Below are 18,758 nucleotides of genomic sequence, written 5' to 3'. Positions count from 1 at the left end.
CTAATAGCGTCACACTAATAAACTAATATATATATACTAATAAACTATTGGGTGATTATGTCATTTTCACTGCATCCGAGTTTATTGACGTTAAGTCTATACCTGTACATTTCACATCAGCATGATATAATTTTCTAACAGAAGGAATGAAAATATTTAAGAATCTGGAGCAATGTATTCGTTTTCAGGAATGATCTAAAAACAATACTGGGGCATGCATTCACTATATGGTGACACATATTAGATGATGGTTGTAATCATTTGGAGATTGTCTCACATTACCTAATTGCTGCTTATTTGATGAGCACGCTTAGAGTACTATTTTAAAGCATCCTACTTATGCGTCTGCTTGAGTAGTTTCTATTCATGCATTTTCTAATCACTCGCTGTCTGTTTATGCCACACTTACAGGCTGTAAATGGCACTGGCTGTTACTCCTATTGCATTTTATTTGCAACTTGCATATCCATACACATAGAGTGTGGCAACTCAAGCCACGAATAAGGTTAAATCCCCACAAAAGGGATTTCTACTTGGCGTCTTCCCTAACCGAGGGAGAATTCAATCAGATTGAATCTTGAACTGGCGGGATAAACATCTCGTGAAATCGGAAAAATCCGATTTGAATGTATAATGCACAATCAGAAAATTTTTATGTTTATTTGTGTTTATGTTTAGTGTTCCTATTATTCTGTTTAATAAATATATAAAAAAGAGAAATTTGGAAAATTATTACAATTTCAACGGAAGGCTATCACTATTGAATAATGCAACCTACAGGCTTGAAAGATAAATAAAAATTACATAGAGTGCTATAAAAGGTGCCCTGCATAAGTAGTTTTTTTCACGTGTGTCGTACCGTACGCAAGCAAACCAGATGTTCACACACCGTCTGTTAATGTGATACATGCTGGCTGTTGGGGATCATTCAAGTTGCATCTGACTACCTTACTCGTGTGTAAGTACTTCTAGATACTATCTAGGAGCATTCAAACTGAATGCGGTAGCTGCATTTTCCATTGTTGTCATGAGACAGATGGAACTTAATTGCTAAGTTTTTTCTAGTGACATCATATTTCTCCAATCGGGCTGTCATATTTTCTCGGCAGTGATTAACGTTGGTGAGTTCATCTTGTGTTATTCTAATGAAGCATTTTCACACTAGATGCAATTAAGATGCTTGCATGAAGGTTTAGAAACTATACGTAGGACGAACTGCCCTTGCAGGACCGATCCGTGCCGATTTTCATGTGTATGCATAAATATTTTTGGAGACCTCTTACTTTAAGAATAGTAATAAATATGTGCGGAATAAAATAAATTTTAGTCAATCTACAATTTTTTTTTTTTTTTTTTTTACAAAAATGCGGTACAAGCTACTCATATAATGTACTTTTATTTAAATTCGATAAAGCAAAAAAATGTCCTTCCCTTAGCGATTTCAGTAGAGCAATCAAAATATCAGATATCTATGTATTATATCTACATTTTTATCTACTTATGATTTATGCCTGGTATTCTCAAATGAAAAAATATTGTTTGCATACAATTATAAATCTTACCTTTTTATATTTTGAAATTATTTTATTTGATAATGATAAAAATAATTGGATAATAAATTATATAATAATTTTGTTTTACTTTTTCATGACGAAATACAAGACATAAACGAAATATTGCTAAAGCCTCAAAATTGCCCAAATTATACATTAGATTATTCAGGTATATGCAGATGTTTCTTACTTGATTATGTGAATTCACTGCTAAATATTTATTATAAACATTAGTACATTTCTTTATTTCATTCATCCACCCCCATTCATAATTTTTTCATGGGCTGTTTTGTACAGCGCGTCTTGAATAATCGTGTAAAATTTAATGAATAAAGGTAGGATCACTTCAAACACATATCACAATTAACCGACTTTAAAAAATCAGATTTTCATACATTCTGATCAGTATAACATTTCAAAAATACCTGTTTCTGACATTTTGCTTAAAAATAAAAATGATTTTTATCAATCCGATATTTCAATTTTGTAAACAAGATAGCAAAGAATTTTTAATAATGTGGACATTTACATAAGTAAATTAAAATAAGAAATAGTTATTGTTCAATTGTATGTAAAAAATACATTGCAAATTTTTTTTACAATATATTGTACAATTTAATGTAAAAAAATGACATTTCCGGTACATCTAATATGATATCAAAAAGGATTGATCGCAAAAACTTAATGAATTAATAAAAATTAAAAAGAAAGATTAATGTGATAAATGTCATAAAAATAAATGTCTTAATGTCTCAAAAATAAAGTCAAAATTTGACGCTTTTAAAAATTTTCAAAATTTTTATGGAATGTAAGAATAAAAAGTAAATACAGTGATATAATTTTAAATTTTTTTATATTTAGGACATTTTTTTAAAAAAAATTTTATTAAGAGAACATTTTTAAGAAAGCGAAATTAAACTGAACTAAAATACAAATGTAATTACTACATTTTGAAACGGGAAAAATAAAAGCAATGTGTTGAACTTTTTCTGAAAAACAATTATTATATATTTAAGATTATACTTTATCGATAGGTGAGGTTAAAAACAATATTATAATTTCTAATTTTTTGAAATTTGACACAATTTTAAGTTAAATATTTAGAAAATTAAGGCACAAAAATATAGAAACACATAAAATTTTGAAATCTCAGGGATAAAATCACAAAATTAAAGAATAATTAACCAATGATTTCAATTTAAATTAGAAATGTTTGAAATCACAAAAAAAGGTAAAGAAAACACAATAGATGAAGAAGAGGGAAATTATTTAATAATTAATTAAGAAAATCAGTACTAATCTAACAGGTTCACATTATTTCATACTAATTTTTAAGTTTTCATAATTTTTCTTAAAATCAAAGCGTTATTAACAAATTATATTGTAATGGTAAAAGAAAAAAAAACAATATTATTATAAAGCTTTTAATTTAAGTGAAAATTTATAAAATTATTATTCAACTTGAAGGAAAGTAAAAAATTTTGTATTTACTTTTAGAAGGAAGCAAAAAGTAACTTGAATCTGAAATTGCTAATATACTCTCAGAATTTGAAAAACTAATAAAAATTTTAGATGGATATTTTCTTTAAATTACACCCTTGATGGATATTACACCCTTCCTCTAATTATTAATTTATGTTAATGTTAATGAAATAACATGCCATGGTAATTGTTAATTTTTCTGAAAAATTCGAACCACCTTTCGCTTATTTATTTTCTTTAAAAATTTAGACTTCTTTTTTTTTTTTTTTTTTTTTTTTTTTTTTTTTTTAATAGACCAATGTACAAGGTTGTTGCACCAATAATTGCAATTTCCCATTTTTCTTTTAAAAAAAAAAACGCTTTCCTTCAAAAAATAATTTTTCTTAGAACATTTTGGGAGGTGAAATTATTATAAGCGAGCCGCTCCTCTCTCTTCAAAGGTTTTTTTTTTTTTTTTTTTTTGTAGAAACATTAAAGGAAACTTAACATTAGTCTCTATCAGTGACAGCTATCTGTATCTGCAGATCGTAACTTATCAGGGTAGAATATCATCGGCACTCTTGAAAGAATCTAAAACAAGGAATGCTGCATTGCTCCATAGTTTGAAGGGTTATTTTGTTACCTGACTATTAATATTTAAACATTTTATTATAAGAAAATAAGTACACTTTAACTTTTATTTTTCAGCAAGCAAACGAAAAAAAAGCTTTTATAAGGAAAAAAAAAGTTTTATTATTATTATAATGCTTGACTCAGGCACTCCCTTACTCGTCGCCCTACGCAGCCGCTTACTGGGTTTATACCTAGAACCGACCCTGTGCATACGCATGCGTGAATCACATTATACATATGTTAGAGCCGTGATAGCTCAAGGGATACAACGTTCGCCTTTCAATGAAGTGAACCGGGTTCGAATCCCAGCGATGGCTGGTCGATATGAATTCCGCATACGGCTTGCACCAGCAATAATGCTGACACAAAATATCATCAATAATGGACGTTTCATGGGTTAGAGTCCCTTTGTTGTCAGGCTATCCGTAAGAGGTTTTCATGGTTTTCTACTTCATGTAACGCAAATGCGGGTTAGCTCCATCAAAAGTCCTCCACGAAGGTAAATTTCTCCCAATATTGGTTCCAGGAGTTCCCTAGTCTTCTGGATTGGGTTCAAAATTACAAGGCTATGGAGTTGAACATTAGTAGTCGCAAACTCAAAAAGTTGGGTTGGCTGATCAATGACGTCTATAAAATAAAATAGACATTTGCGAATCGTATCCAATGAGAATGTTTTATATCACAAAAGAGATCATCATTCATTCACGACTGGTTTTCGCTAAATCTGCCGGGTTTACAAGTCCTTCAAGTTCCATAGCAAATCAATACCTCTGGCGGTACTGGATCAGAAATTGATCATGCTCTGGGTTAAAATTATAACCTGCGAATGATTGGATGTGGTGTGTGAATTTGTCTTTCCTGTAAAATTGGATGTGACGCATGTATTTTGTCTCCACGGGTCATCCCGGTCATCCTCAGGGTTGTTAGACCGTCGCCACGAACCCATTGCGAAATTTGCATTTATAGGCAAAAATATTTTAAGCAGTGAAAACAGTGCATAAATGTGCTCATGCTGTTTTTTTTTTTTTAAAGTTAACTGTAACTTTGTTTAAAAAGGTTTCGTTTTCTGAATTTCGTCGTAAACCCTGTAAAAATATTATAATAACGCAAAATGCTTTGAACTTATTATTTATTTACGTCAAAAATGTTGCGTATTTTTACCCTCGATTGTTTTTATTTAATGTGTACCTAATAATTCTTTCTTTCTGATCTCATTATTTAGAATAATTGTTGTAATTGTTGATGTTATACCTGCTTTCTCCCGAAAGCTTGCATAGGTAAATTTTTAAATGTACCTTTTTCAATTTTTATTTTATTTCCTTTTTGTTGTTTTTGAGTATATTACAGTAAAACCGCTGTGGTTATACAAAATATTTTCTTCATGCTTATATGACTTAGGCTCTATTTATTATCTTTGGCTGTAGATTTGTTTGACTACTCTCTATACAATTTATTTTATGCATTTTATGTTATGAAATTTGTCAAAAATGCTGAGTAATATTGAAATTATCTTTAAATATTCTATTCTGCTCCTCTAAGTCTAAATTTACTTTCGTTAGTCACCTGTTGGTTTATTATACTCGAATTTTTTTAAAATCATAACTGCTTCTAATTTTCTAAAACAGCTTATATCGAAAATATCGCAGATATCTTGTTTATCTGTTATTCATGATAAGTCATTTGCATGGTTGTAGTGGCAAATTCAGTGGGTGGATGCTAAAAACTGTAACATTTTATGTATGTTAATCAAAATTATTGGGAATATTTTTGTATTGTTATCGATGCCAAAATAATCTCTAAAATTTGAAACTAGAAACGCCAAGCGAGAGACTAAAAAAGCAACAAAACAAACAATAAACTTCTGCAACTTTCTTTTTTAAACTTGCAAGTTTAAAACCAATTTGTCACTATGATAGTAGTAGTTGGAGCAACAGATTATGGTATGTAAATATCCCCAAATTTCTTAAAAACTGCATTTAGTTTAAGATGTTTGACATCAAAGGTGAAGTTTTAACTATTCGCATTAAATTCATAACAAAGTTTTATGGTGCCTTAAAAATATAAAATAAAAAGGTTGTTATTAACAAATCTAAACATCATCAGGGCTGCGTGTAAGGATTGGCGAACTGGATCACCACCCGGGGCCGCTAAAAATTCAGGACTGATGAACAGTTTTATTACAAGTTTTTCTTTACATTTTCTAAATCCTGTATGTATTTTTACTATTCTTTGGATTTACTATTCATGCAAGTTATTGTAATATATATTTACAATTGTGTCTAATTTTATTTCAGTTAATGTTCCTTTTTATCAGAAATGTAATTTTTGAAATAACAACAGGGAACTTTTTGTTAACTTTCAACTTTCATGTCATAGAAATTTACTGCATTAAGAACTACAACTATTACCAATTTGTGTGTGTGAGGACGACAATCTGTAAGAACTGCTGCAGAAAATGTCAAGAAAAATAATAAGCAGGGTTGGCATGTTTTAAAAATATGTAATTAAAAAAAATCATAATAAATTTATGATTTTTTAAGATCATAAATTTATACTGTACTACATTATATAATAATACTGCATGATAATAAACCATTGATGTCAAATCTCTGATAATAAATGTTTTATTCATAGAATTAAAGAGTAAGTTAATAAATTAAAAAGAAATATATCTTTTTGTTTGTTTGTTCAAGAGGTTCTTTTAAATTATAATTTTTCATTATTCATTTCTTATCAGTTTCATATTTTAATGTGCGCTTTGTAGTATGTAAAGTAATTTGCTGTTTTATTATTTATCAATAAATATACACAATTACTGTACACATTAAATTATATACATATTTATTTCAATACAAATAATTTGGAAACTTATTAAATGTGTAGTTAGGCTATCTACTTGTAAATAAAGAATAAAAACTTGTTTTGCAAATATTTTATTTTTTAAAATTTTTTCAGTTCTAAATTAAATAACTTTTTATTTGACAAGTTTGTTCTCGGCTTTTGTAATTCATTAATGTTTTTAGTTAGATGAAAAAATAACTGATTTAATTTATTCAGTAATTAGTTGCAATAATTAAATAATATTAACCTTTTTATTATTAGTGGCATTAAGAATTATAGTTGCAGTATTATTGTTAAATAATATGAAGTATTATATCTACATTTTGTCATAGTTTTAATTGTTTAATGCGAAAACAATTTTTAGAAAAATCTCATTGAAGTAACAAAAATCCAAAGTTTAATATGTGCTTAGTTAAACAAAACGTGATTTTTATTAATCATGATAAATTACTTTAATGTTTCACCCAGGGCCACTAAAACCCAAAGCAAGCCCCTGAACATTATACATAGTTATTAATTTTTATTTCATTTCAAAGTGAGGTTCCTTAAATGGTTGCTTTAAATTTATGCTATTAAGATTGAATAGAAAAAGTCAATTGAAAATGTGGTGTATATTCTTGGCAGGTGGCTAAGTATTTTGCATTAAATATGCTTCAAATAATATCAAGAAATAATATTGCATTGAAAACTTTTAAAAAATATTCTAAATCTAATTATATGCATAAAAAATTGTTGCATTAAGTGGATTTCACAACAAATGCTACAATTCTAAATTTAATTACACTTTAACATTTATAAAAATGTAATTTTATCAAAAAACCAATGTTGGTATGTTTTTACTACACCTCTAGTTATTCACAAACTGTAGTTTATGTTAATATAATCTCACTTATGATATTTAATTTAAAACGAGAATGTGTGAAGAATATTTTGGAAATGCAATAAAGGCATAAAAAAAATTTTTTTTTGTTGCTCTGAACTGCTTTGGTGTTTTTTGTAATTTTTTTATTTAATATTTTTTTATACAAAATTTAAATTTGTATCTTAATTAAATCTCAACTTTCTTAATAGCAAAAAGCAATTTTTTGTGGTACATTCAATTAAATTACTTGTTAAAGTATTTTCAATCATTATTTGTATGAAGTAATCTCATTATGATCATAGGCAGTAGAAGCCTATTGTGAAATAGTAAAACACTTTTAAAAATATAAAGCAATTATTTCCAATAGGCTGCTTGTTACAGTTAATAAAAATCAAGTGGGGTTAGAAGGGAGTTATTTTTTTCTCTTTGAAGTTAAAATCAGTTAACTATGACAATTTAGCACCTTTTGACCTTTTATTTACTTTACTCACTTCACAAAATGTTTGAGTTTTCATAAATTCACTTTCTATGCACAGTTGCTGTGGCACATTTCTCAGTGAGGGAATGCTGAAAATTCCAACATTTTGTGTACTCATTTAAGAAAAAAAAACACTAATAACACTCAGTAGTGTTATAAAACTTTTGTTTTGAACTGTATTTGGTATAAAATTCTTTAAATGATAACCATTTTAGACTAAGTTTATTTTTATGTAGATTTTTGGAGGGTAGCTTTACTTTTTTTTGTCAAATAAAGCAGCTGCAAGAAATGATACTGCACGCAAACTTTAATTACACATAAAATACAGAAAAAAAATATACAAATTTTAAAATAAATGGATAGAAATTTACTATCAATAAAAAAATGCCAAACCAAAGAATAGCAGGGATGATTTTATTGAAAAACCTGTAAAATATACCTGTGGGGATAGTGTTATCGACCATGCCAACCTTTTTCTATCAAAAGATACCTGAAGATTAAATCAAGTTAGCATGTCTTATATGCTAGTGAATTGATGTTTAATAATCATAGTGGTAGTTGCACCACAATGCTCCCCCACCAGAATTTTATCAGGGATAGAATTCGATGAACAGACGACCACAAGTAGTTGTATTTGCCAAAGGATGGGAGAGCTTTAGCACTTGTCGTGAAAGCCGTATTAAGTTCACAGTTGTGTCTGTAGTGTCTTCTGTGTTGCTATTAGCATTCGAGTGTACCCCAAGATTGAATTGAGTTAGCATGTGTTATATACTAGTAAATTAATGTTTAATAATCATAGTGGTAGTTACACCACATACCTATTCCCCTCATATTCCCCCCATTTCAAATCTAATCCTATTGGACACTCAAGACTTTTGGATTTCTGCTATAAAGTTATCTTTGGATTTAAATCTGTAGTGGCAAGATATAGCAAAAATTATTATAAAAAATATTTTTGTTTGGATATAATTTATTCTCTTTGCTTACCTTTCTACAATCCTTTTTCATTTATAACTTTCTACCAAACATTAAAATAACATGATGTAGAATTATTATAAACCGATTAAAAATTAATACTTTTCATGGTTGTCAATGTCAGGAGAATATGATTTTGTTACAAATGAATTATTTAAAATTTGTTTAAGGGAAAAAGAATTCCTTTTTTATTTCAGGCTTTTGTCCTATATGAATCTCCCTTATTTATAATAAAGACTTTGATATTAGAGTATATTTCATTATATTTTTGTACTGAAATAGGTGATAAGTTTCTTTATTATTTATATATTTGATTGTATTATTTCAGTCAGGATCTGGTGCTTTCATGTTTTATCAGCTGTCTCTATGTTCATTCAGGTGGAACCTGTCAGAGCCTCAGTTCTGGATGTATTAGTCTGTTGTGTAGATATGGTTGTGAGTAAATTCTATTTATGACAGTTGTGAATCTTTAGCTTGCATTTAACTATAAAATTCCTAAAACAATAGGTGGTTTAAGTGCTACATCATTTTGAAACATAATCATTAATTTCTTTTAAGTAAATAACTGTGTGAGAATAAGTTTATACTGTATTAGAGTCATTAAGACACTTTATGAAAGACTAGGGTTCTATCCTTAGTATAGCGGTTTAAGGCCTCCTCAGCTTTAGATCAATGGGCACCAGCTTGTCTTGGAAGTAAAGGAGGTTGGTGTTCTATGCTGATCTCATTTTATGTGCACCTGGTTTTGTAACCCTCAGGATATGATCACAAAACTTTAACCTTCATTATCCTCCTTGCCCATTGCTTGCTTTTTTTATAGAATTTTGCTTTATATAGAACATTTCAGATATCTTTTGACTTATACCTACTAAACACGGCAACTTTATTAATCTAAGACAGATCAATCATAAAATGTTTGAAAATAATTTTTAGATACAATGACTTAAAGGCACAATAATTTGAGCTTAAGTATCATTTACCCCCCCAAGAAATTGAAATTTCCTAGAGCATTAGAACTTATAATAAGTTTATCAATTTTAATTTGGTTAGCTTTTGAAATTGTAACCTCTTAACAAATAATATAACAATTAATGTAAAAAATATAAGGTTCTTGATTAGTTACAGAAATTTGTTCAATGGGATTGTTATTGTTTACAACCCACAAAGTTAATCTGGTTTATGGAAGATTGTAGTTTCTAGAATTGTGTTATATCCATTTTTAACTCTATTATATTTCTATAATTTATGTAGTGTAATTTAAAAGCTCACTACAGGTGTTTTTTCCCCCAGCTTAACACCGAATGGGTGCAGATTGAAGCAATAGACTTAAATAGTGATGGTTCTTCTTGGGGATTTGGTATAACTGGTGGTAGGAGCACTGGTGTTGTGGTGAAAACTATAGTTCCTGGCAGTGTTGCTGATAAAGTAATTCTTTGTTTCATTTATCCTATTCTTATTAAAGTAACTTTGCTTAAGTTCCTGCATGAAACAAAGAACATATAGTTAATTTATTTCTTTTTATGACATTTTAACCCCTATGTCACCTGATAAGTAGTAATATAAGTACACAGATAACATCAAATGGAATTTCTCATATAGCTACTTTTTTTATTCCCTAACTTGCTGTGCTAAGCATATTAAATTTCTATTTGTTTTAGTGAAATAAAGTTTTAAACCATTTTGTTACACATATATTTAAGCTTGCTTGCTCAATAATGGCATGCCTAATGCACAACAAATGCTACAAACATTTTGGGTTGTCATTTTTATGTATAATTTCAGTTATATTTATTAGTGTGACTGATTGAAGTATATATATGGATGATTGTTAATTTCATAAAGCAGTCAATTCCTAATCAGAAAATATCCATTAATATACTCAGAAATTGTTTTTTCTTCTTTGTGATACACTTTTTGTTAAGAAATTAAGTGTTAAAAAAGTAATTTCTAATAAATTTTGAACAAAGAGTAAGTAAATAATTTTTAAATCAAACTTCTAACCTTCTGGAAGTTTAACAAACCAGTTACATTTTAATATTTTCGACAATTTAATAGTTAAACAGTGTGGTATTTATTATAATTATATTCTAACTTTGTATAACAATTTAAAAGCATTGTTTTGACCATCTTAGAATATAAATGATATACTTTGACTTTTTCTCTTTCAGGATGGCAGATTGCAGATAGGCGATCACATTATCCAAATTGGAGACATAAGTCTTCGAGGTATGGGTTCAGAACAAGCTGCCATGGTTTTAAGACAATGTGGTTGTCAAGTCCATCTTATAGTTGCTAGACCTGTTGAATCTAACCCCCCTAAGGAAAATCTAATTTCAAGTGCTTCTGCTATCGTTCCTACCCGTATTCTTAATGAACCAGAAGAGTTAGAACAACAACTTAATTTATACCAATCTGGATCAAATGGTTTTCCTGATTCTATGTTGACAGATATGTATTGTCAGGAAACTCCGGCCTTAGTGAGTGTTTTCTTTGATGTATAGTCCACTAAAAAGTAGGCAGGGGTTTCTTAATGGTAACATGTTGTGCTTTTAGCTGGTATCAAACGTTAGTTCATTATTAAAAGTAAAAATGAATCTAAGCTGTGATACTTTTTGAGTAATTTGTGCGGGAAATAGGAGAAAGTCAGGAGCTAAGAAAATCACAATATCTAGATGCCTAATATGCTTTTTATGATATTTCAAACTCTTCTTTGCCAAGCTAGACTTTTAAATATACTTTTTATTCCAAAAATATAGTTCGTCATTTTTCTAAGCATTGGTATTTCCCCATTTATTCAGGAGACAACTATGAAAAAGATTTATATAATTTTAAATGTTTTTTTCAATCATTGTTATTTAATAAATATTATTAATTTTAATTAAAAGAAACTGTCATTTTCAAAAATTTATTAATAGTACTTAAAAACAGATTGTAGGTATAAGTTTTATGTTTATATGTTTTTGTTATAAATTTATTTAAAGATAAATGACGTAAAAAACATAACATAAAATCTTGATTTCATTCCAAATATTTGCTTTTTCTTTGTGATCTTTTTTAATCTAAGTAATTAATGATTCAATTTATAAATTTTCTCACTTGTAACAGGTTTTCAATTAGATTCAGTAAAGTATAATTATGTGTAATGTATGAGTTCTCAATCAAAACTAAAAGTATTGAGTAATTGCATAGTAATTAAAGTATACCTGATTATATGAATATAAATCAAAAGTTTTTGATATTTTTTGCTTAAGGTAACTTGTGACAAAATTTAGTTGTTAAATGAAATTGTTAAAAACTTTCATAATTTATATTCATAGGTTCATAGAGATTCTGTAATATATAGAGGTAGAAGTGATAAAATGGATATGGAAAGTTTTGAAGTCAACTTGGTGAAGGATCATCAGGGATTAGGCATTATTGTTGCTGGCTATGTATGTGAACGAGGTAAATTCAGATAACATACTTGTTGGAAACAAAATATTTCCTTTTAATAGATTTATTTTTACTGTGATAATCAATTGTTTCTTTCTATAACTATATACTTTTAATAAAGCTGGTTTCAAATATATTATATTTATAATAAAGTCAAACCTTGATTCTGGAATTTGTCAATAACTTGGAGAAAAAATTTCCTTTGCACTCATTTTCAAAAAATCTTATGTTCTTTTCCTGTTAACTTCAGTTTTTTTTACCACAATTGAAATTGTATTTTTATCCTAAAGGGGAAAAGAAGAATAAACAATTACAAATTTCTAAAGGAACACTTTTTTAAAAAATTGGAAAAATAGTTTCATGTGATTCCAAATTCTTTATTGTACATTGTGTTATGAATAATACAAGCAAAAGTATTTAAGTATTGTAACAGTAATATCCACTTTCAACTTAGCTGGAAATTTATGGCCACTGTGTTTTATTTATTTTTATTTCATATCTTATTTATTGTTAAAAAATGTCTAGCAAATTTAAAATAATATATTTAGTTAAAAAAGGCACTTATTTCTCAAAAATTCAAATGTACGCTACTACTCTTTAAATTCAACTACTTTTTGCCTCTCTGCTTTCTTTTCTTTTTTAATTTTTCACCAATAGCATGCAAAATCAATGTGATAACATGTAGCTGTTGCTTGTTGCTTCCATCTATTTCTGTATAATACATATTTTACAAAAAAAGGGAGATGAAAATTAGCTCATGGTCACAAAACGAACATTTCAGAGCTAAGTTTTGACCATTTCTTTATTTTATGCAAAATATACATATCGTTATGTATGCAATATGTTACGACTATGTGTCATCTTGTATCAATTAAAAAATATTATTTTGTCTTTGTCTCTTGCTGTTTGTTAGTACGCTAAATATAATTGTATTGCTGTGTACTTTTTAGAGGACATATCTGGTATCTTTGTTAAAAGTATTGCTAAAGGAAGTGTTGCAGACTTATGTGGCCAGATACGAGTTCATGATCAGGTTGTAGAGGTAACAACAATTGTCAATGTATTTATTTAAAAAACAATTATTCTTATACAAAGTGTTACTAAAGTCTGCTAATAAAACAAGAAACATTATAATAAAATAGTTTAGTGCAGAACACATGACTCTTAAATTCATTGATTAAACCAGAAAATAATAACTCTTTAATTGTTTAAGAAATGATTATTTGCAACTTATGTTTAATTTTGAAGAGATTATGTTGCTCTTTAAAATGTAGTTCTAGAATGTTGTTCGCTATCAAGTTAGCAAAGTTCTCTAAACTGATATATTCTGTTTCTAATTTTCTCAAACGAACAAAAAAGTTCTGCTCAATTATCTGTGCTAAATGAGTTTCAACCCATGTTTCTTAAGATATATATATATATATGTAACATAAAAAGCTTCAATTAATCTTTTTATGTTAGTTTCTCTGCTATAAAACTTCTTCCTAATTAATTATTCTATTTGAAATACTTTCTCACACTTTTAAAAGCCACATCCTGTTCTTAAATCTATTTTTGGCTCAACTATGCATTTAATTAAGAGCAGGACATTTTTCCCTTTGCTCTTGTGTGGGAAACGTTCGATCTATCTCATAAACCAATAGCAACTACTAAGATTTCCCTCTTTCCCTAAATTAAGACATTTTACGGATTTTACTTTGCAAGATTTTCCCTAACATATAACCAAGGAGCGCAACTTTTCGTGTGCNATATATATATATATATATATATATATATATATATATATATATATATATATATATATATATATATATATATATATATATATATATATATATATATATATATATATATATATATATATATATATATATATATATATATATATATATATATATATATATATATATATATATATATATATATATATATATATATATATATATATATATATATATATATATATATATATATATATATATATATATATATATATATATATATATATATATATATATATATATATATATATATATATATATATATATATATATATATATATATATATATATATATATATATATATATATATATATATATATATATATATATATATATATATATATATATATATATATATATATATATATATATATATATATATATATATATATATATATATATATATATATATATATATATATATATATATATATATATATATATATATATATATATATATATATATATATATATATATATATATATATATATATATATATATATATATATATATATATATATATATATATATATATATATATATATATATATATATATATATATATATATATATATATATATATATATATATATATATATATATATATATATATATATATATATATATATATATATATATATATATATATATATATATATATATATATATATATATATATATATATATATATATATATATATATATATATATATATATATATATATATATATATATATATATATATATATATATATATATATATATATATATATATATATATATATATATATATATATATATATATATATATATATATATATATATATATATATATATATATATATATATATATATATATATATATATATATATATATATATATATATATATATATATATATATATATATATATATATATATATATATATATATATATATATATATATATATATATATATATATATATATATATATATATATATATATATATATATATATATATATATATATATATATATATATATATATATATATATATATATATATATATATATATATATATATATATATATATATATATATATATATATATATATATATATATATATATATATATATATATATATATATATATATATATATATATATATATATATATATATATATATATATATATATATATATATATATATATATATATATATATATATATATATATATATATATATATATATATATATATATATATATATATATATATATATATATATATATATATATATATATATATATATATATATATATATATATATATATATATATATATATATATATATATATATATATATATATATATATATATATATATATATATATATATATATATATATATATATATATATATATATATATATATATATATATATATATATATATATATATATATATATATATATATATATATATATATATATATATATATATATATATATATATATATATATATATATATATATATATATATATATATATATATATATATATATATATATATATATATATATATATATATATATATATATATATATATATATATATATATATATATATATATATATATATATATATATATATATATATATATATATATATATATATATATATATATATATATATATATATATATATATATATATATATATATATATATATATATATATATATATATATATATATATATATATATATATATATATATATATATATATATATATATATATATATATATATATATATATATATATATATATATATATATATATATATATATATATATATATATATATATATATATATATATATATATATATATATATATATATATATATATATATATATATATATATATATATATATATATATATATATATATATATATATATATATATATATATATATATATATATATATATATATATATATATATATATATATATATATATATATATATATATATATATATATATATATATATATATATATATATATATATATATATATATATATATATATATATATATATATATATATATATATATATATATATATATATATATATATATATATATATATATATATATATATATATATATATATATATATATATATATATATATATATATATATATATATATATATATATATATATATATATATATATATATATATATATATATATATATATATATATATATATATATATATATATATGTATCCCTTTTTATTAGCTTAATTCAAGAATATCTTATGTGCAATATAATTGATTTTGTGATAATACAAAGTTTATACTTCAATTTTATTGATTTCACATTTAGGTTGATGGCCACCCTTTAAAAGGTTATTCTAATTGTGAGGCTGTGGAAATTTTAAGGAATACTGGAAAGTATGTTAAACTTCAATTAGCTCGGTACAATCATGGTTCAAAGTTTGAACATTTGCAAGAAGCAATGGGTATAGTATAGAAACACTTTTTTCATTCTTATAGTTTTTTTTACTTACTATATTCATGATATTAATTCTAAGTAATTATTTCAACATTTGATCTAGTATAAAAACAGAATTACTTCATTCCGATTTATTTTATGATTCAGTTAAGAAAATTGTTTTTAATATTTATGCATTTTTCTCTAAACTCTTCGAACTATTAACTAAAAATGTTTTTTATTTCATAGCTACTAATTTTGAGCTGACAAAAATATTACCTCAGATTTCTTTCCATTAATGTTCATTAAGGTTCAATAAAAGTCATTAACATTAGGTATTTTACTCATTGTTTTAATTTAGGAGCTGAAAGAATACATAATGCATATGATTGCACAACTTATAGGAAATCATTAACTACTTCCATTTCTGATAATAGTACGTATTCAAAACACATTTTTTCTATGTATTTATTTTTATTTCCTTCAAAATATATCTTTTTTTTTTACATTTATGTATGCTATGCAAATAATGATGCATATATTTTTATGTGTAGAAAATGAATAAAAATTTATTATGTACTCATAAATTATTATAGATGTAAATCGTCATATAGTTAAATGCTTAAATATAAAATATAAAAACTTTATTATATAATAATAAAATACTAAATATTTTCGCCCCAAGATGTTAGTTTTTAAAGGTGTTTATATTTTTATAAGTTATAATTTTAAGTCGCATTTTTTAAAATTATAATTTTAAGTCACAAATTTAAGAAAAAAATGCAATGATCAATTGAGCTAATTTTGTGTTTTTACATTTGTAATTTACTCAAAATCTGTTTTTCTTTTTTAATTTTAAATTTTTTTAACTGCAGACTTTCCTGTGCAATTTCCAGTTGAAGAAATAAAATCAAAGTGGGAAAAATTGCTAGGACCTCGAAGTGAAGTTATTGTAAGTTACTACTTGTAGTAGAAATAGTGTTAATAAAAATTTGATTTTTTATCTTTTATGTCGACAAGATAGACAATTACTATTTCTCATTCATTGTAGCTTAGTACCTTGCAAAATAAATGCACACATATATGGACATGATAATAGTTATTTCATATCTATTTTAGGTTAGCACTTTGCAAAAAAATGACAACGAAATAGGGTTTGGACTAAATGTTGAAACTAAATGGGACGGCTGTTCTTCTCTTCACCATTTTATTTCAGATATTTGTAAAGATTATTCTGTTGATAGGAGTGGGATGTTTTTTATTGGAGATGAATTATTAGAGGTATATTTATTAACCATTTCTAACTTGCTAAATATGTATTTGAAATATTAAATATAAGCCCTGAATTGCTTGCTTTGATTTATATGCATAGGTTTATGATCCTTTTTTCCATTACAACTCAGAGCATAGTTTCGAAACAACTTAAAATTCTTGAACGTTTGCTGAAACATTAAATTTTGTTTTTTGTTAGAAATTTTGTCTAGAAATATTTTTTTTAAATACACCAAAAAATTCACAACAAGAAAGTTTTGAATAAAGTTTAACATTTAGCTGCTGTTTTATAGAAGATATTGAATGTCAATCCTTTTCTGCAAACCAACTGTGCTAAATCATTAGGCAAAAATGTTTGCCTAAAGGGCCAACATTTAAGTGAAGAATGTGAAGATTTTGATCAAAATCAATTTCAATGCCTACTCCAAGGTCGGCTGAAAGAAACACTGTCTTAAAAGAATATTTTAAAATCTGATGTTGAATATATAATTTTAAAGAAATTCTCACCAGTTTTAAACTTCTGATTCCCTGACATTTTTCCAACCTAGTTAAGAAAATATACATTACAAATTTATTTGTTTTAATTAATAATTGGTCAAATAGTCCTCAAACCAAATAAATTGCAGATTGGAATATATTTATATATCTAAAAACCACGTAAGGGAAAAAAATAATAAAAAAGAAGAGAGATTAAAGAAGAAAAATAATTAGTTTCATTTACTGCACATGAAGTAGAACACATAAAATAAGTAAAAACATGATGAATACATGGAAAAAAATGTATAAATTTTTTAAACAAAAGAAAAAAAATCAATAAATAAATTATTTTTAAAAAAATATTTAAAAATTAAAAAGCCAGAAAACAATATAAGGAAAAGATATCTCTTCATCCGCTCACATGATTAGATCTGCAAAAAAGAGTGCATTTTAATATCGTATTAATATAGCCAAAGCAAAATATATCAATACTATATTGTGAAGAGTA

At 24.3% G+C, this 18,758-nt stretch overlaps 1 protein-coding gene across 1 annotated transcript in view; it reads left to right on the top strand.

The window, feature by feature from the left end:
* Window positions 1-4,685: 4,685 nt before the first annotated feature.
* Window positions 4,686-18,758, top strand: part of LOC107444469 (multiple PDZ domain protein) — a 54,793-nt gene continuing 40,720 nt past the window's right edge. Inside the window, exons 1-10 of the mRNA XM_016058620.4 lie at window positions 4,686-4,924; window positions 9,132-9,238; window positions 10,094-10,228; window positions 10,972-11,280; window positions 12,121-12,247; window positions 13,186-13,277; window positions 16,394-16,529; window positions 16,863-16,937; window positions 17,377-17,453; window positions 17,621-17,782. Coding sequence (XP_015914106.1) covers window positions 9,170-9,238; window positions 10,094-10,228; window positions 10,972-11,280; window positions 12,121-12,247; window positions 13,186-13,277; window positions 16,394-16,529; window positions 16,863-16,937; window positions 17,377-17,453; window positions 17,621-17,782 — 1,182 coding nt within the window. The 5' untranslated portion in view covers window positions 4,686-4,924; window positions 9,132-9,169. The remainder of the gene's footprint in view (window positions 4,925-9,131; window positions 9,239-10,093; window positions 10,229-10,971; window positions 11,281-12,120; window positions 12,248-13,185; window positions 13,278-16,393; window positions 16,530-16,862; window positions 16,938-17,376; window positions 17,454-17,620; window positions 17,783-18,758) is intronic.

The sequence above is a fragment of the Parasteatoda tepidariorum genome, chromosome 6, assembly GCF_043381705.1.
Source record: "Parasteatoda tepidariorum isolate YZ-2023 chromosome 6, CAS_Ptep_4.0, whole genome shotgun sequence".
NCBI classification, from domain to species: domain Eukaryota; kingdom Metazoa; phylum Arthropoda; class Arachnida; order Araneae; family Theridiidae; genus Parasteatoda; species Parasteatoda tepidariorum.
This window is presented reverse-complemented; position numbering and strand designations above follow the sequence as displayed.